The sequence below is a fragment of the Talpa europaea genome (assembly GCF_964194135.1).
Source record: "Talpa europaea genome assembly, chromosome: 12".
NCBI lineage: Eukaryota > Metazoa > Chordata > Mammalia > Eulipotyphla > Talpidae > Talpa > Talpa europaea.
Window position 1 is genome coordinate 72,568,308 of NC_140079.1, and position 19,388 is coordinate 72,587,695.

A 19,388-nucleotide genomic window follows, 5' to 3' on the forward strand; every position below is an offset into this window, starting at 1 on the left:
GCCACTGCTCTGTGCACACTTGCCTCTAAGTGAGTGTAGCCTTGTACCACGGTTGTCCCCACAGCGCTGTGTGCCCCAGGATACCACCTTCTCCTCGCTCTTCCTCAAAGTACTCATGCAGACCCTACAGTGGCTGGACGGCCCTGCAGTGGAGGGTGGGCCCCTGCAGGCCCAGCTCAAGCTCTTTGCCACCCAGTACTCAGCAAGACGCAGGATCAGTGACGGTGAGGGAGGGAGGGTCGGGAGGGGACCTCCTGCCATCTGTCAGAATGGTGGCCTTGAAAGCACAGAGGGATCCGTTGGTACTTGGGTCTCTGCACCCTGGGTTGGCATGGATGTGCATGTGGTGAACATTTTGGCAGCTGGGGTTTGGGGAGACGCCTAGGAAAGAAAGTGCATGTGGGAACCAATGGGTCACTCCCTATCGGCAGTCGGGTACTCCCTGCACGTCAGGCTGATGGGTGATATGTGGGGTCAAGACCTGTCACCTGGACATTCTCCTCAGTGCGGAGTGGGTTTCTACACCTGGCGGAGGCCCTGACATTCCGTGGGGACCCGGAGGCAGTCAGCTCTACCATCCGGGCAGTCGTCACCACTCTCAAGTCTGGGGAGACGTGTGGTGTGGAACCAGAGCTCATTGGCAAAGGTACCTTGGAGGTGGTAGCACTGCAAAGGCCTTCTTCTCATAGATGCCCCCACCTAGGACCTTTGAAGGAAGAACTGTCCTAGACAGCCCACGCCCCAGCCCAGTAAGCAGCCCCATACAGGCTTCCAGCCCTCGCCTGGACTCTCCTTTTGGAGTGTTATACACTGGGCTCACACCCAGTGCTGCCCGAATAGCCCCATGGCCTGCCTTCCTCCCTGAGGAGGACCAGTGCTGGCACCACTGCTGGCCACTCCTGTCCAGGTGCCGGGGCATCACTGGCTACAGAGGTGGGGGTCTGTTTTCTGTTCTTGGGTAGTCTGCAGGCCTGCCCATCTCCATCCCCCAGCTCAGCAACACAGATGCCTTTCTGCCCTCTTCTAGTCCTCCAGGGTCTGATTGAGGTGAAGTCCCCTCACCTGGAGGAGCTGCTGACAGCACTCTTCACTACTACCTCTGCATTCCCGGCCTCCAGGCCCATCGTGGTGGTGAGCTCCCTGCTTCTGCAGGAGAAGGAACCCCCAGCCTCTGGGGAGCAGGATGCTAAAGTTTGCAGGTAAGCTGGCAAGGCAGTGGCCTAGTGCGCAGTCATGACTGGCTGTCTCTGAGCCCACCCTGCCTTCCCTTCAGCCCAGAGGCCGTGCGGCTTGGACCCTGCTCGGGGCTGCTTGTCGACTGGCTGGAGATGCTGGACCCAGAGGTGGTGGGCAGCTGCCCCGACCTGCAGCAGCGGCTCCTGTTCTCCCGGAGCAAGGTGGGCTGTGGACTTGCTGGCACAGGCCTTGGGTGGGGCTGGGTGCTGGGCTCCTGCATGATGCTCAGCGTGGCTGCCAGCAGCCATCGGGGAAGGACAGCTCAATACTGGGGCAGGCATCTGGGAGCGTGGTTGGAGCTTTGTGGAGCCAAAAGTACAGGAGGCACCACAGTGAGCAGGGAGAGTAGAGCCTGGTACCCCAGATGAGACATTGGGTCTTCTGAATGTCGGAGCTCTGCAGGGAGGGGCTGCAAGTGCCCCCACTCTGTGGTGTCCCCACCTTATCTCTCTGGAGATGATCGGAAAATGCCAGCCATGTCAACAGTGAGGAGCTGTTGTCCCTGCTGTGCTCTTGCCAGGTGCTTGTTGGTCTGCGTTTCTGTGAGCAGGAGTCACTGTCTCGTTCCTAAATCTTACTATTTTTTTTTTTAAAGGTCTATTTATTTAATGCATACAAGAACCGGGCTACAGGCCTGAGGTGGTGGGGGGCGGAGTGAGAGGATTCACCAGAGACAGAGTGGGGAACAGAACAGGCAGACTGACTGAAGTACACTGCTGAGGGGAGCAGCGGGAGAGCAGGAGAGGTCTGCTGCGCCATGTGGGTCACCTCCCTGGTCGGGGATAGAACTTGTGCTGCTGTGGCTGCGGGTGGCTTCATAGTGCTACGTCTTAATCCCTTGTGCCACCAGGGAGGCCTTCATTCCGAAATCTTAAATGCTGCTGTGGCCAGCGGCTGTCTTTGGAGCAGATTCCCAGGACTCTGAGAGTGGGAGCAGCTGTTTTTGCTTTCTTCTCTTGGCTTTGCTGTTGGGTTCCCCCATCTCTAGGAATTGGTTTCCCTCAGCCCACAGTCTGCTGAGCACCTGGCTGGGCCCACCTGGCATATGGGCAGAGTGCCAGGTCTCCCTCAAAACACCCCCTCCCCCTACTTTCTGCAGTTTGAGTAGGGAGTTGTCCTCTGACATGCTCCATAGAGGCCAGCTGGGTTCCCCAGTGGTGATCATCTAGGTTTCTTCCTCCTCCAGGGTAAAGGTCACCCCGGCCCCCAGGTGCCATCTTTCCGACCCTACCTCTTGGCCCTCCTCACTCACCAGTCCAACTGGTCCACCTTGCACCAGTGTATCCGCATCCTACTGGGCAGGAACCGGGAGCAGAGGTGAGCACACAGGCCAGCCCAGCCCCACCCCTCCTCTCTGGGGGAGGAAGTAAATCTCATGACAGCTGTGGGCTCTGTTCAGGCAGCCAGCAGCATTGAAGACCCGGGGCATCCCATCCATTACCCTTCCCCCAGCTTCCCCTGGTTCCTGGGGCTCACTGGGTGCTCACTGGGTGTCCTGCTGTGTACTCTTGCTCAGCCCTAAGGACACCTCCATTGACCAAGGCCCTCACTACACTGGCATGCTGGGAAGGGCACAGAGCTCACTTGGCCAGAGTGTCCCTGCTCTGGGTGACTACCAGGGCAGATATCAGCTGAGGGAATGGTCCGTTTTCCTGGATTACATGAATGACTGTTGCTCATGCTGAGCTGCAAAGCTCTAAATGCTTCTCTTCATGGAGGGCTAGCCCAGAGGGTGGGTAAGGTGTGGGCACAGCAGGGCAGGGTGGTGCAAGTCCTCCAGTGGCTCACCTGGACTCTTAGCCAGAGAAGTACTCCTGCCCTTTTTGTCACTGGGGAGCTGCTCGCCCTAGCTTCTCTGGTTTGTCATCCATCTCTGCCTGCTGTGCCCAGAAGCCGATAGGCCATCGTGCTCTGTCAGAACTCTGCTTACTTCTAGGTTTGACCCTTCAGCCTCTCTGGACTTCCTCTGGGCCTGCATCCATGTTCCTCGGATCTGGCAGGGAAGGGACCAACGCACCCCTCAGGCAGGTTGGGAGTGTGCCGGCCCTGCAGGGTGGGGTGAGTGTGGCCAGCCCTTCCCTTCCAGGCTGACTACAGGCATCAATTGCAGAAGCGGCGGGAGGAACTGGTGCTGCGGGTCCAGGCTCCAGAGCTCATTGGCCTGGTGGAGCTGATGTTGGCAGAGGCAGAGGCCAGGAGCCAGGACACGGACACTGCCGCTTGCAGCCTCCTCCAGGCCCGGCTGCCTTTGCTGCTTAGTTGCTGCCGTGGAGACGACGAGAGTATCCGGAAGGTGACAGCACACCTGACAGGCTGCATCCAGCAGCGGGGAGACAGGTGAGTATGCAGGTACACACCCAGGAACCTTCACTTTGTTGCCTTGCTAATGTGATCAACAGACACCCTTCAAATGCACCCCAGAGGAAGAAGCCCTGGCCCTGGGGTTTGGCTCCTGTCCGCAGGAAGGGTGCCACCCTTGCCTCCTCCTGGAGCCCACTTCCCATCTCCCTGGGGTGCACAGCCAGTGGTGGGAGTAGCAGCTCTGCCGGCCCCACCACGCAGTCCCCAGCCTTCCACACCCTAGCGTGGTCTCTTCCAGTGTGCTGGGAAGGCACTGCCAAGACCTGCTCCTGCAACTCTACCTGCAGCGGCCCGAGCTCCGTGTGCCACTGCCTGAGGTCCTGCTGCACGGGGAGGGGGCCACGGGCAGCAGCGTCTGTAAGGTGAGAACTGATGAGGGCGGTGCTCGGTACCTTTCTGTGTTTTGCTTTTGCTTTTAAGATAGAAACCCAATGAGGGATAAAGAAAGTTTTTAAATTTAAAAATGAAACAGGTCTGGTGAGCAGCCACAGCATCTGGGCGGCCCTGTTCTCATGTTGCCTGAAGGCAGAGCCTCCCCACCATCCCGTTCCTCGCATTCAGCGTGTCACTGGCATTTAGTGTTGGTATCGTTTGTGTAGAAAGGTTGGCTTCAGATTACTGTGTTTGAGGTTGTCTGGGAACTTTAGCAACAGCCTGTTTGACCTGCAGAAGCACCTAGAAATAATTGAGGGACAAATTTCTTTGAGTCGCTGCATAGCCACAGTAGTCCTTGGGGCTGGGGGCCTTGACATCAGAGACCCACACATGGCCCTGTTGAGCCTGACTGAACCCCTTCAGCAATAGACAGCACACTCAGTATGTGGTGGGTGCTCCCCACTTCTCATAGCTGGACGGCCTTATTCACCGCTTCATCACCCTCCTCGCGGACACCAGTGACTCCCGGTCATCAGAGAACCGAGTAGCAGACGCCAACATGGCCTGTCGGAAGCTGGCTGTGGCCCACCCTATCCTGCTGCTCAGGTACACTTGCAGCCCCAGCTCTGTGCTCTGGGAGATTCCATGAAGCAGCCCTGGAGGCAAAGGGCCCACCTACCCCAAACCCTTACAGGCCCTCCCCGGGGTCAGTACTCCGATCGTGTCTGTGCTCCAGATGTTCCTGTAAGAACAGGGTCTTGGGCTCATGACTGACCTGTGGAGATGCAGAGCCCTGGACTGGGCAGCAGTAGCCTCATGGGAGAGGTTCTGCTCTTCTAACCCAGCTAAGCCTTATGGGGGAGGGGGCCAGATCCCAGGAGAGAGTGGGTTAATGAGTCTCCATCTTGTAGACTCAGAACAGGAGGTAGAGGTTGTCAGAATTCTGGACCAGCAGCCTCAGCATCACCTGGAGCTGCTTAAAGGTGCAGCCCTGACCTATCAAATCAGATGGGTATTTGGGTAAGCTCCAGGATGATCTCCAAGACAGAGTTGAGAATTTCTTGTGGCATGAAGGTGTTGGCTCTGTGGAACTCCAGTGAGTACCCAGGGGTTCTCATCAAGTGCTTTTCTGCTGTCTCCAGGCACTTGCCCATGATCGCTGCACTCCTGCATGGCCGTACCCACCTCAACTTCCAGGAGTTTCGGCAGCAGAATCACCTGACCTTCTTCCTGCATGTGCTGGGTGTCCTGGAGCTACTGCAGCCGCAGGTGTTCCAGAGCGAGCACCAGGGGGCGCTGTGGGACTGTCTGCTGTCCTTCATCCGCCTGCTGGTGGTGCGTGCTTATCCCAGGGTCTAGTCCTCTGGAGGGAGAGCCAAGATCTCCACCCTCCTGATACCACAGCCAGGACCCCAAGCACAGGGACCCGCAGGTCTCTTCCACTCCGAAATCTCCTGTTTTGGTCTGCTGTCATAGCCGGGCCACATCTGAGCTTTCTTACCAGACATGGTGAGGATGTCTCCCTCTCTGCTGAGAGCTGGCTGCTGACTGAGGACAGACGTGGGATGTGGGACTTTCAGGGCCCCTGGGACCCTGCAGGACAGCAGAGTACTGGGCCAGCATCAGGGTGGGGCCAGACTACCATCTAGTAGTTTCTGAGTCCCACCCTGGGACCCAGCCGTCACCTTGGGAAGATGAGTCTGGGGGAACCCCACATACTTCAGAAATTGAACTCCAGCCTCTCGGAACTTCCATGCTGCTCCTTCTGTGGTTCTGTGTGCCTTTGCGGTCCCTGTTACCCATCTCGGCACATGCTTTTGTGGCATCCTCTTGTTAGCCCTGAGCTCACAAACGATAAGGGCATTTTGGACCTCTTTGAAACCCTTAGCACACTGCGTAGTGGCCAGCAGGTGGTCATTTTGTTGTCCACAGTTCCTTTGTGAGGTTCCAGGCTAGCCATATGGGGCAGAACAGGGGACATGGGCATACTTGGGCTCTGAAGCACTGCATGCTTCTCATGCAGAACTACAGGAAGTCCTCCCGTCTTCTGGCTCCCTTCATCAGCAAGTTCGTGCAGTTCACTCACAAGTATATCACTTGCAACGCCCCTGCGGCTGTCTCCTTCCTGCAGAAGCACTCCGATGCACTCCAGTGAGTGTGTGTCAGTGCCAGGGTGTGGCATTCAGGGCCAGAGCTCCTGAGGCGGGGGTGGAGACCCAGAATGATGCTGTCTGGGACGCAGGGGCAGCAGGGGTGCCATGGGTATTGGATCTACACCAGGCTCTTGGGAAGCTGACTCCCACCTGAGCATCCTGGTCTCCCCACTCCCTTCCCTCTGCTGATTGCTTTCTCACAGAGACCTGTGCTCTCTCCCCAGTGACCTGTCCTTTGACAGCAGTGACCTGGTGATGTTGAAGTCCCTTCTTGCTGGGCTGAGCCTTCCCAGCAGGGATGGCAGGACCGACAGAGGCCTGGATGAGGAGGGCGAGGGTGAGTGGGGCCAGTTGGGTTTTGTGGAGAAGAGGTAGCAGATCAGGCTGTTCCCCGCAACATGACCAGCCCTCAGGACTGTTAGCTGTTCCTGTGGCATCCTTGGCCCTCAGTTATGTTGCACATACATGATGCACTGACCTGTGTGGGGTCTCTCATGGTTGTGTGATGACATCATTTGTGTTGAAAGTGACTTGGCCATCCAGGGAAACACTCAGCAGCAGCTGGCACTTAGGTGCCTTTATTGAGCACTTGCTGTGTTCCGGGTAGTTCTACTTTGCTCCAGACTGGTGGAGGGTCTCCAAAGCACAGTGTGGCGGGTGAGTAGAGGAGAAAACAACAGGCAAAGTTCAAGATAGAGGCCCCGAGCCTCCCAGGCAGTTCCTAGTGGGCTTTCTGTCTTCCTGCATTTGCTGAGTGCCCACTGTGCACCAGGCGCTGTGCTCAGCCCATCATGCATGCCTCTAGGGTTACTCAGCACAATTGGCCCTTGATTCTGGAGCCTGGGTGTTGAGTGTTTAGCCCACTCCTCCTGATGTACCTCTCAGGCCTCTCATGGATGGGCTGCTTCTGGGGTACACCAGCCTTGTTTCATCCCATGACACTGGCTTCCTGTCTTCCAGATGAGAGTTCGACTGGCTCCCTCCCTCTGGTCAGTGTCTCTCTGTTCACCCCTCTGACTGCAGCTGAGATGGCCCCCTACATGAAGAGGCTGTCCCGGGGCCAGACTGTTGAGGGTGAGTTTGGGAGCTTGATTCCCCCAAGCCAGGTCACCCCTGTGATGGGTGGTCAGCTTCCATTCTGTCCCTGTGGTACTCTGGGTCCTATGGAGGCGTCTGGAAGATAGCAGGCCTCTACTGGAAGGGCCTGGGCTATTTGCCCTATGGGGGAGTTAGGCAGAGACAGTGTTAGAGGAAGAGGCAGGAGTGAGCTACTCTGCTGGTCAGTTGTACCAAACAGTTGGGAACACCTGTGGAAGCAGGGCCTGGTAGTGGCCAGGGGTCTGCAGGAGGGCTGAGATTTGGATGACCAATTGGGCTGTTGGGCTCACTCAGTGGTGCGCGGAGTGCTCCCAAGTGGCCGCCGAGGCCCATCCCCTCTCACTGAGATAAGTGTATGAGACTGGGCAGCTCCCTGGTAGAAGGGGTGAGACCGTAATTCCCAGTGAGGCTTCAGGGTGGCCCAGGGCAGTCCTCAGGGGAGCAGGGTGCAAGGGAACAAGCCTGATCCCTCAGGCTGACTAGAGAAACGTCCTGGGTGTGTCCCTCTAAGAGCCTCCCAGTTGCCCAGTGCCCGTGATTGGGACTCACTAGCCTATAATATTGGGAAACCAGCAGAACTCCAGTGCTTTCCATCCTGAGGTATTTGGGGACTCCTGGGCTTTACCAAGCACTAAGGACAATGTAGACTGTTCTAGGAGGTACTGCCTCCATGTTCTGATGGGCCACACTGCACCTGGATTGCTGATGGTACCAGTGATATTCTGGAATTCTGTCCCTGCCCAGCAGGTGTTAATGAGGGCAGCAACTGAGGTTCTCTGCACAGGTTTTGGCTCCAGGACTTGGCCCTCCTGCAATTGGTTATTTGGGGCACAGAAGTTTGCCCCCAAACCAGCAGCTGTGGTCTGGCCCTAATGTCTCCCTGCCTGTTGTAGATCTGCTGGAGGTTCTGAGCGACATAGATGAGATGTCCCGGCGGAGACCTGAGATCCTGGGCTTCTTCTCGGTGAGGGAGCGAGGGCTGTGGGGGCAGATGCCCACCCCCTGGCCCTGCCCATCCACTCTCTTGCTGAGCTTCACAGCCCTCTTCTTGTGAATGGAGAAACTGGACAGTGTTTCTCAGACTGCGGAGGAAAAGCCCATAAAGGGCTTTTGCAGAGAAGGGGTTGGAGGTAGACATTGGCCCAGGTGCTCACAGAGGAGTGGGAGGACAAAGCACGGCCACCCCTCTGCTCTGGGCTAAACCTGGACACACAAGTGCTTCCTACCACAGACTGGAGGTCCCAGAACAGTCCAGTGATGGGGGGTGGAGGCTTGGGGAATGGCCCAAGCTGGCCTTTGCCCTTGCCACCAACCCTATGTGTCACCAACCATATGCCCCAGCCAGAAGACTGGGGATTCAGCCCTGCGTGGGAATTTGCCCTAGTAACACCCCCACCCCACCTTGCAGACCAACCTGCAGCGCCTCATGAGCTCAGCCGAGGAGTCCTGCCGCAACCTGGCCTTCAACCTGGCCCTGCGCTCCATCCAAAACAATCCCAGGTAAGTCTCGTGGTGCCCGCTGCACCCAGCTTATGTCCTGAAGCTCTGTGGACTGAGGCCTGCTTGCTAGCCTACTGGGTGCCCTTGGCCAGGACTCCAGGCACGTCTGCTCGCCCTGGCCCCCTGGGTTTGGCCATCGGGCAGAGGTATCCAACTCATGTGTGCCTCTCAACAGCATCGCTGCCGACTTCTTGCCCACATTCATGTACTGCCTGGGTAGCCGGGACTTCGAAGTGGTGCAGACAGCCCTCCGGAACCTGCCAGAGTACACCCTTCTCTGCCAAGGTCAGCCCCCTCAGGTCCCCACTGCCCACTCCCAGGGAAACCCAGATTTCAGCCTCTGAGAGTTGCCGAGTGACTGCTGTTCTTGAGACCCCAGGTGTGGTCACCACAGCCCCATCTCCTCCAACAGAGCACGCGGCGGTGTTGCTACACCGGGCCTTCCTGGTGGGCATGTACGGCCAGGTGGACACCAGCGCCCAGATCTCCGAGGCCCTGAGGGTCCTGCACATGGAAGCTGTAATGTGAGCCCTCATAGCCTGACTACGCACCAGCCCAATCCCTCAGCTGACCCACTTGGTCCCTGGGACAGCCCAGGAGGCTGTGGCCACTGGTGGTCTCCAAGAGGAGGGACGGGTGCCCAGTGACCTGAAGACTGGATGGGGAAGCACTCAGCCCATGACCAGTGGCTCTGAGTCAGTAGCTGGCATGGGGCATGCCCGTTTGTCACCCTGCTTGCAAAGTAACAGGTGACACATCCTGGCTAGGAATACTCATGTCCCGGATGTTGTGTTAAAGGACTGATCATAAATGAAAGTTTATCTTGGCTGCCTGTGTGGTTTGCCTCCCAAGGTACTGGGAGTGAGTGGGGCCCTGGAGGTGGACACCTGTCCTGATGGGCATATGGGGAGTCCATGTGGAGCCGGCCTGTGCACGTGATCTCAGCCCCTCCTACTGTCCAGACTTCTCTCGGAAGCAAGAGAGGAAGGTATCCCTCTCCGGGCTCCCAGTTCTCTGCCTATGAGGTTGAGCAGGAGCCATGAGGCCTGATTAGGTTCCCAAGGAAGTGAGGGGCAGGTTCTAGAGGGGGTTAGACTGCAGACCAGTCTCCCTCCCCCCGCAAAGGGATGACAGGGCCCTGAAACCTCCACTATGAGCTTTGCACCTAGGCCTACCTCAGGGTGCTCATTAAAGCATGGTTGGCTCAAAACAATCCCATTCACAAAAGGAGTGGACAGTGAGTGTCCCCAAGGTTAAATTGGGGGTTCTGGTGTGAGGACTCTGCCTATGAACTTGTCATGGAACTACTGGCAGGGGCAGTGCCCCAGGAAGTTAACCTCTTTGTGGGCCTTACCCACTGTCTACTTTAGTGCTTTTTCCAGGCCTGTTGTCTTGTTTTTATTGGAGTTAAGGCCATCACTCTCCCACCCACACAGCAGCCAGAGACATGGTGGTGCCACCCTCACCCCATTTCCCTGTTAGTGCCCAGCATTCAGAGACCCTCTCTCCACTGACAGCCCAGGCCCCCACCTCCCTAACCAGACCCTGACCTAGCCCTCAAGCAGTGTTCTCCACCAGCCCAGCTCCTGCTGCGCTGGGGCCACCAGGGGGCACTGGAGCTAACATGACTGTTACCAGGGCCTTCCTGAGAGCGGGACTAGAAAGTCCTGTTGGCACTGCTTCAGTTCACTGCCTCACCTCCGGAGACTGACCTTGGGAGGGGCCAGGAGTCGCCTCACACTCTGTGACTGCAGGACTGTGCCCTTCGCCCCAGAGGCTGCTGGTGATGGGCCATTCCCTGCATCCTGAGCACAACCTTACCTGACCTGGGGGTGCATTGGCCCCTACCCCCCAAACCTCTGTGTGGAGCAGACTGGTGCTCATTGTTCTCCTGAATCCTTCTTCATGGCCACCCTGTGTTCACACACCCCTCACCCCCGCCCTGCCCTGAGCTCTTGGCATGTCCCACCCACCAGTGGGGACACCTAGCCCAGCTGCCCCCTTTGGACCATGTCACTTAGAGACAGTACTAGGGCACTGCCCACCTGGGCTTGGTAACAGCTGCCAGGACACCTGTGCACCTCCCAAATGCTCCTTCCCCAGGGCCCAGAGCTATGGGCAGGTGTGTTCCCATGGTCGGGCTACAAGCTCGGGCCCCTGGAATCCAGGAAAGTGAAAAATGACTGGGGCCTGAGCATGGCACTCTGAGATGCGCCGGGGGAGTTGGAGAGGGGCACTTGGACCCCTCTCCCACCTGCTCCTCAGCATGGGGCCAAGGCTGGAGGAAGCCAGAAGGCTGGGCATAGCCTGAACCCCTGTCCAGCCTCAGCTTCCTCATCTCACAAACAGCATCAGCACGCACTCTGGCCAAGGGGGTTGGGGGTGGGGAATGCCTCGCTGTGAGATAAGGGAAATTCCAGCATCCTTGAAGTGCCACTCCTCATGTCAGATTGACAAAAACACATCCTGCCCAGGAAGGGAGATGCAGGCGGCTACTCATGTGTCCACTGGCTAGGTGGACAGCCCTGCAGAGGCACCTACAAATTCACAGCATAGGATTTACCCTGCTGTGCTCCAGATGCCAGCTTAACCATGGAAAGCCCTCTTGGGTCATAGACTGGGTTTGGGAAGGGCTTCCTAGAGTAGCAAGGAGGTGGGGTGGGGGCAGACAGAAAGCTCAGTAGCTGCTGCGGTCCTGGGCGTGACTGGACAGCCAAGCAGCCAACTCTGGGCTTCCGTTTCTGTCCTGTTTAGAGGAGCTGTGCTCACCTACTGGGTGAAATGGAGGTTGTCTAAACCAAGGCATTTGTGTGAATAGCTGGCAGGTAGGTAGGGCGGCCTGTCTCCTAAGCAATGGAGGGGACAGTGGGAGTGCCCGTCATGTCCACCCACCCTGGCAGCTAATGCCAGGCCGAAAGACTTGGTGACTCCCAGTTGGGGTACCCATGGGCAGATGGTCACTGCACTGAGCCTTGACATAGCCCTTGGGGAACAGCCTGGCCGCCTACTGCTGCCAGGCTGGGATCTGAGCCTGGGCTTGCTTCAGCCCTAGTGGGGCTGAAGCAAGTTCATGGGGGCTGAAGCAGGTTCATGGAGACCTGAACCAAGCCTGGACAGAAATGGTGGATTTGAGATTTGGAATCTGAAGTTGCTGACTCCAGGATGGACAATGAGGATGTGTATGGGGCCACCAGAGCCCCACTGATTTACCCCCCTGTCACTCATGGCTGCTCCCCACAGAACCACTGGGGCCAGAGCCTAAGGCCCTGGAAACCAGCTCTGAACAGGTCCCCTAACCATAGGTTTCGGAGTCAGCTTCCCTCAGTGAGTGGGATAGGAAGCTCCCCATCATAGGGGTCAGTGGGACCAGGAAGGCTGCAGGGCTCCACATGAGTCCTGTCCCAGGCTCCAAACTTCCTTCACTCAGGGTCAAAGGGCAGCCAATCATGGCTTCCTTCATCAAATGTAGTAAAGGGTGAGACCAGGTAAGATGTTGCCATGGCGAGTTCACCTGCTTCCCTGCAGCCTCATAAACCTGGCTTCATTTTCAGTTCTGGGAAGGGATGGACTTTGACTTACAAACAGGCCAGACAGCCCAAGACTGGGCAGAGAGCTGAGAGATTCTGCCAGCCTAGGGCCCCCAGTACCTCTGGAGCCCAGTCTCCCCCAAGGTGTCCCACTGAGCCCTAGATAGGTGCCCAAGGCCATGGGCAGGAGCTGCTTAGGGGCCTGGGGCCAGGAATTTCCCCCTCCCCTCCCTGTTTCTTTCCTCAGAGCAACTTAAAGTTCTGACCTGATGAAACCAGGTAGAGGTGGAGTTGTTTCAGAGGAAGTTATGGCTGGAGGCCCTCCCTGGGGAAGTGACCTGTTAGCAACACTCGGGGGACTGCATGGGCACAGGGCTAGAAATTCTGGTTCTCATTGGTCCAAACAAGACCCAGGCCGAGGCCCAGGCTGATATCTATCTAGAGGAACAGAGGTTGGATCCCACAAGTCCTCTGCCTGTGGGAACCAGGAAGGGTAGTTCAAAAGGGGGAAAGCCAGTGGGTATTGATGGGTGAATAGGAGTTTTCGAGATGAAGACTCAGCTCATGACTATAGTTGGGGGTACAGGGATCTCATCTGCCATCATGTGTGGGTGGTCAGCCTACAGGCTTGGCTTCCCACCTGTGTCCTTGTATAGTCGGCTTAAAGTGACTGCAGGGCTCAGCAGGGAGCAAGGGCTGGGCTCAATACATTTGTCCAATGAGTGGCCTGCTTCTGGCTGTTCCAGGTAGGGTAAGCAGGCCACAGGAGGAAGAGTCTGAGGTGGCTAGCTGCACATTCCCAGCAAGGTTTGCACGCACGCCCCTTCCCTTCCTCATCCTGCCTGCTTGTGGTCACATATCTGCAGATAGGGAGAGGAGCTGGATTAGGGCAGGGCATTGACTGCAGAGTCCAGGCCCTCACTGCCCACTAATGGAGGAAGCAACTGCTGACCACCCTTGGCACATCTAGGCTGCTGCTGTCATCAGCTTCCTAGGGGCTTTCAGGGGTGCTGAGTAGGAGCTGGGGTGCTGTAAAGGGGTTGCAGGGTCCCAAAGACAGGAGCCCAAAGGGTGGAGAGGGGAGGGGCTGCAGGTTAGAGACCAGAGTGTGGGATTGCCCCGACCATGGGTCCTCCGAACCCCTCCCCCTGCACCCTGAATCCTGGGGTCCCCCTTCACCCCCCTGCAGTTCTCCAGTCCAACTTCCTTTAAGGTAGGGGGCAACTTTGATCATTCACCTCCAACCCTGGCATGGGTAATGCCATGGACACCCAGGACTCTAATGCTGGCTTGACACTGTGTCCATGGCCTGGGATACATCACTCTCCTAAGCTGTGTTCACACCTATAAAATGGGTATGATTACCTGAGTTTCAGGGTGGCTGTGAGCTGCATCTGATACACCAATTGCTCAATGAAGGTTGTCTGGAGCTATTCTGTGAACAGAGAGGTGCTGTGATGTGGCCAGGGACACACAGCATCTGAGGACTGGGCTTCCATCTGCCCTGGTCCCACTGCCTGGTCACCCCCTCCATGCTCTGTTTACTAGGAGCTCAAAGGGCCAGGCCCCATTACAAGGGGTTCCTATAAATGGCATGAGGAGGATTAATAATGTATTTATAACACATCGTAGTGGTAGCCGAAAATGATCTATAAATGTGCGGTAAATGTTTTATAATGTTTTTGTAACCCGTTATAAATGATAAATGGCAGACTATAGATGCCGGATCAAATATTTATAATGCATTGTGTGCGACGTTGGGCTGCTACAGTTCAGGAAAGCCATTAATAATAAAGTGGATGGAAATGTAAAAGTTACCGACATGCCCAGCAAAGCCATTTATAATGAAATGTAAAATTCGGCTGTTGGAAGCAACCAACAAGCCCCAGCCTGAGCACTGGCCAGGTTCTCCCAGAGCCTGGGAAGAAGCAGGATCGTGAATTATTTGTGAGGTGTTCAGACGAAAACATATACTATCCATAGCATGCCATATAAATATGCTATTAATATACTCAGGGCAACATGCATTATTCATCAGGTCTAATTAATTAATGGGTGGGCCCCTTAAAATGGGGTGTCACAGCTTCTAGCTCCCTCTCCTGCTTGAAGCCATAGGGATGGCCTTGGCTGCCCGAGCTGTTGGCTGACCTGACTGTGGCCTTGCAAGTTGGGGGAGGAGGGGATACCCCTTGATGAGAAGTGGAGCTGGTATGTTGAGAGCCTGCTGAAGCCACTGGCTCCAGCCACCCACAAGGCTCCCACGGTATCTGAGCTCCCTCCCACCCTGAAGACATTCATGGGGTCATTTTGGTTGTAGTTGGAGTTTCAATACACTCGACAAAGGAAACAGAGTCACAAGATGGATTACTCACAGATCTGAGAAATGGCAGTGGGATGCGATGAGTTGGGGGGAGGGCAGCCTGCTCCCAGGCCACAGCCAGCTGGGCAGCAGAGCCTGTTGCTGAGAGCATTGGGGTAGAGGGCTCTCCGCTTTTCACAGGTTCAACTCCAGGTGGTTGTTTTACAAGGTGTGGGTGGGGAGCAGGGGTTGGAGAAGCAAAGCAGGAACTTCAGATCTTAGTCCTAAAGTCAAGTTCTTATCTAAAAGTCCAGGCTCTGGGTGTGAGCGGGCTGCCAGCACTGTTAAAATGCTTAGGCAGCAACTCACAAAAACAGAAGTTGTTTTCTCATCACAATCCCTTAACTTTCAGTTGTGAGGGCCCCCACCCCAGCCACTGATCCCCTCTGCCCAGCTCTCTCCTTAGACACCTGCCTCCTGCTGTGGCCATCACCACCATGGGTCCACCTGTCTGACTGCTGTCTTGCATGAGCCAAGCTTCCCTGTCCTACCTTGAGGAACTCTCATTTGGTGAGATGCTCCTGCTGCAGGAGAGCTGTGGGCACATTGGTTTGGGAACCCCTGTGTGGTGTGGCTGCCCCCTTGGGAGTCTCATACAGCTGGGAGGGAAAGGCTCTGAGAAGTCCTTCAGGGCCTGTGTCCAGGCACCTACCTGCCTGGGCTCCTCTCCTACCCTACTTCCCTCTGCCTTGATGGCCTTAGACACGCCAAAGTCTGCTGTGTTCTGCCAAGTGCCCTTGATCCCTGACCAAAGGCCCATCCCCTTTGGTCAAATCAGTTGCTTGGGTTGACCCACCCACTGTTCCAAGTGTGGCGCTCAGTACCTGCCACTTGACCCCCTCTAGGGCCCCAGTTGTGTCTTCAGGAATTACTCAAGCTGGAACTGGCTTTGTGGAGTAAAACTAGCTCTGCCTCTGCTCCCTCCTCAATCCCCAGCACTGTTCCTGCTTTCCAGACGGGCTAAGGATCCCCATCTCCCAACCATCATCACTGAGAGGGTCGAACAGGAGTTGGAAGCAGGAAGGAAAGTGAAACTGCTTGGTCCGGAAGTCCTACTTCAGGGCCACCCTTGGGAAGAACATTAGCCTGCCTTCCCCAGGATCCTCTGCCTGCCCCTTGGAACCTGTTTCTTGAACAGTACAGTACAGGCCTCAGCTCTCATGTTCCTTCAGAGGCCAAAGAATGGATTTTACCATCTGATGGGATGGTGTGTCCACTTGGGGCACCCTCACAAGTGCAGTTTGGGTTTGTCTGTGTGTCAGTCAGGTTAAGCATGCTAGCTGCTATGACAAACAAGCCAGCCCACTTTTGCTTCTCAGCCGGAGGCCAACACAGATGTTCCTGGTCAGCTGGCCTGCTTCCTGGCCCTGCAGTGTCTGAGTTCCTTCATCTGTGGCCCCATCATCCAGCAGGTCTTTTACATCCAGCCAGTAGACTGGGGAAGATGGCAGTGTCCCCATCCCTTCTGTTGGCCAGAGCATAGCCAGGTAGGCCAAGTAGCCCAATTGGAAGATTTGGTCCAAGTAGAGCCAACAGTGAATGCAAATGTCCTGAGACAGGGGTGCAATGAGCAAGTCTGAGGAGCATTAGCAGGAGAGGAGGTGGGAGAGCTAAGGTTAGAGGGAGGGTGGGATGGGCCATTACAAGGACTGTGTTTTCCTTGTGAATGGGGTGGGGATCTAGGGAGGGGTTGGAGCAGAGGTGGCTGCGCGTTCTCCTGTTTTAATGATTCCATATCATTTTGAGAACAATGGGGACCAGGCAGGAGAGTGCGGTTGGAAGGTTCACATGTGGCCGTGGAGGTGGTGATTGTGGCCAGTTTCCTGCTGGGTCTGACTTGGCCAGTGAGGACGGGGTGCCCCTAGGCTGTGCCTGAACAGCTGGTGAGACAGAGTTGTTGCTGGGACCTGTTGGGGCTGGTGGATAAGAGGAATTTATTTTTTATATTAAACATTTTATTGTGGTAGAACAAGGAGACCTTGTGAGGGTGCCCCAAGTGGACGCACCATCCCATCAGATGGTAAAATCCATTCTTTGGCCTCTGAAGGAACATGAGAGCTGAGGCCTGTACTGTACTGTTCAAGAAACAGGTTCCAAGGGGCAGGCAGAGAGGATCCTGGGGCAGGCAGGCTAATGTTCTTCCCAAGGGTGGCCCTGAAGTAGGACTTCCAGACCAAGCAGTTTCACTTTCCTTCCAGCTTCCAACTCCTGTTCGACCCTCTCAGTGATGATGGTTGGGAGATGGGGATCCTTAGACTGTCTGGAAAGCAGGAACAGTGCTGGGGATTGAGGAGGGACCAGAGGCAGAGCTAGTTTTTGCAGAGCTTCCTTTTGCGGTTTCTGACTTTTCTACAATAAATATGGGCTGCTTTGTTCATGGGAAAAATTATTAGAACTTTTTCCAGCAACTTCCTCCTCTGCCTGCATTGTTTCAGGAGTTTGAAAACACTCTAGAGGGTCTGGGCATCTCATTGGTCCCTCAGTCCTGGGCCCAAGTGTGAGCACATGACTCTGCATTTATTGAATGCCTATTGTGTACATAGCCGCTGGGTAACCCTTGTGGGGAGGGGTGTATGATAGCTCTTGGATTATGAGGGAATGAATGCCAAGAGAGGGAAGGCGATTATGAAGACCACACAGGAAGGCAGTGGGTAGCTGATGGACCTTCCTGGAGCTTCTCCCTCACACCAGACCCCTCTCCAAATCCAGGTCACCAGATAGCATTGCAGGAAGCTGGTGGTATTGGGTGCCAAATCGTCCCTCTGGGTGGGAAGCAAAGTGGTAATGAGGGAAGAACAGGGTTCTTTAGTGGCTGAGATGCCACTGCTCCAGCCCTTGGTCATCTGTGCCCAGGCGGGACCCACCCTTGGGAATACACAGATGATGGGGCTCCAGGTCTGATAGAGGAGGCAGAATCCACAAAGCAGCCCTTGAGGAGGGTTGAGGCCAGATGGAACCCTGCGACCAATTGTCTATGTCACTTTGATAGCTCCTTGACTGGCCCCAAGAGCTTGGGATATGAGGAGTAGCTGAGTACAGGCCATCAGCATGGCACAGACTCTGAGGCAGAAGGGAGGTGAAGTCTGGCATTGCAGGGGTGATAAGGCCAGGAGACTGACAAGGAGCCAGAACTTTAATCACTGGGCCTCAAAGGACCAGCAGGGAGGGGCTGGTTAGACTGACTTTCTGGAAAGATCCCTGGCCTGCTGGGTAGGGTGGACTGTGGTGGCTGCAGGGCAGGAGGGAGTGGCACAGTGGTTAGGGTCGAGTGAAGGTGCCTGGACTTTCTAGGGAACTTTGGAGAGGAGCAGGGGACACGCTGTATATGATAGGGAACACCACCACAAATGCTGCTTCCAAGTCACTGTCTCCAGAGGAGGCCATGTGGTGACTGAGGGTCAGACTGCAACTGTATCTGCTAAAAACCAAAGCTTAGCCCCCCTTCAGCTCTTCCTATCAAGGGTGGTGGGCCCCTAGCCCTGGCTGTCCTTTTCCCCACCCCTGCCTTTCCTCCTAACTGCTGCCTAGGGGGAGAGGGAGTCAAGAAAACCAGGTGGTTTCTGGTTCAGGGACTAGCCACCAGTCCTGGCAAGACTTTTGTCCTCTTGCTGGGAAGCTCCAGCAGGACAGATCAGCAACCTGGCCAGCTACAATCTCCCGGGGGCTCCCTGCAGATAATCTGCTTGCATGCCCCTTTGCACAGGCCTCACACTGTTGGGTAGGTGCACCCATACCTCAGGGCCCAGCTGCAGGAAAGAGCAGGGGTGGCTTTGGGATAGAAGAGCAGATTCTGCTCTTTCAAATGGGCACAGGGAAGCCCTGCCAGGAGCCACTCATGGGAAAACACCTTTCTCTGTCTTGTCTGGACAAGCCCTGGGGTTTGTGGCCAGCCTGGTGGGGTCATCTCACATTTCTGGTGTCAGTGTTTCCAGTTTTGTCTGTCCAAGTCCATGCCATAGCCAGGTGTCACAAGAATGTGGAGGGGAGCTCACCATTGAGGGCCCCAGCAGAGGGACTCTGCCTCGATTGCTTGCCTTCAGATGTTCACAGTGGAACTCTGGGAGACAGATCACTGCAGCCTGAGGCCTGTGCCCAGGAGCAGCCTGAGTGGACAGTTCCTAGTGAGGCGACTCCTGGTGGGCACTACCCCCACCTCAGGCCACTCCACACACTGCCCCTTTCCCGGCCTCACTGCCTCTGTGAATCAGGAGTGCTCCCTGACTTGCCCAGGACACCCGGCATGAGAGCTCAGATAGGAAAATCCTTTGAAAACCCAGAAATGCGTGGGCATTTTTACCATGTTCTCAGGGGGCCTCTGGGAGGCCGGGGCTGCCTCCACCCTTTCCTGGCCGTGACCCCCAATAGCGTGCCCTTTGCCAGCCGCTTCTCCGTTAGCGTGAAACACACATCCAAAGTCAAAACGGATCCGCGGAGGTCAAGACCCCAAGACCAGCACTGCCTCCTCCCCGCCGGGACGGTGGGCAGCAGGAGGAGGCGGGGCCGGGGCCCCGGAGTGTAGGCGGGATTTGCGCTGGGCCTGGCCGAGGGTGGAGCCTGTGCGGGGGCGGCACCAGGCGGGAATTTTCCAGAGAGCAGGGTCTGGGGACCCTGGAAAGGTCCCGGGAAGGGCAAACTTCCGGGGACCCGGGAAGGGCAAACTGCCCGGGCCGTTACTAATCGGGGGCGGCACCTGGACCCAACGGAGGCCGGTCCGGGCCCTAGAAGGGCCGGCTTTTAATTTAGGGGCGGGGCCTACACCGAGGGGGCGGGGCTTTCTGG

General features: G+C 56.3%; 1 protein-coding gene across 1 annotated transcript in view; it reads left to right on the top strand.

The window, feature by feature from the left end:
* INTS1 (integrator complex subunit 1) overlaps positions 1-9,481 on the top strand; it is a 30,848-nt gene extending 21,367 nt beyond the window's left edge. Inside the window, exons 31-47 of the mRNA XM_084251318.1 lie at positions 65-224; positions 506-646; positions 1,028-1,199; positions 1,274-1,397; positions 2,423-2,553; positions 3,173-3,260; positions 3,347-3,573; positions 3,836-3,959; positions 4,445-4,578; positions 5,115-5,307; positions 5,996-6,123; positions 6,350-6,462; positions 7,086-7,199; positions 8,117-8,187; positions 8,632-8,723; positions 8,899-9,008; positions 9,136-9,481. Coding sequence (XP_084107444.1) covers positions 65-224; positions 506-646; positions 1,028-1,199; positions 1,274-1,397; positions 2,423-2,553; positions 3,173-3,260; positions 3,347-3,573; positions 3,836-3,959; positions 4,445-4,578; positions 5,115-5,307; positions 5,996-6,123; positions 6,350-6,462; positions 7,086-7,199; positions 8,117-8,187; positions 8,632-8,723; positions 8,899-9,008; positions 9,136-9,251 — 2,238 coding nt within the window. The 3' untranslated portion in view covers positions 9,252-9,481. The remainder of the gene's footprint in view (positions 1-64; positions 225-505; positions 647-1,027; positions 1,200-1,273; positions 1,398-2,422; positions 2,554-3,172; positions 3,261-3,346; positions 3,574-3,835; positions 3,960-4,444; positions 4,579-5,114; positions 5,308-5,995; positions 6,124-6,349; positions 6,463-7,085; positions 7,200-8,116; positions 8,188-8,631; positions 8,724-8,898; positions 9,009-9,135) is intronic.
* Positions 9,482-19,388: the final 9,907 nt, after the last annotated feature.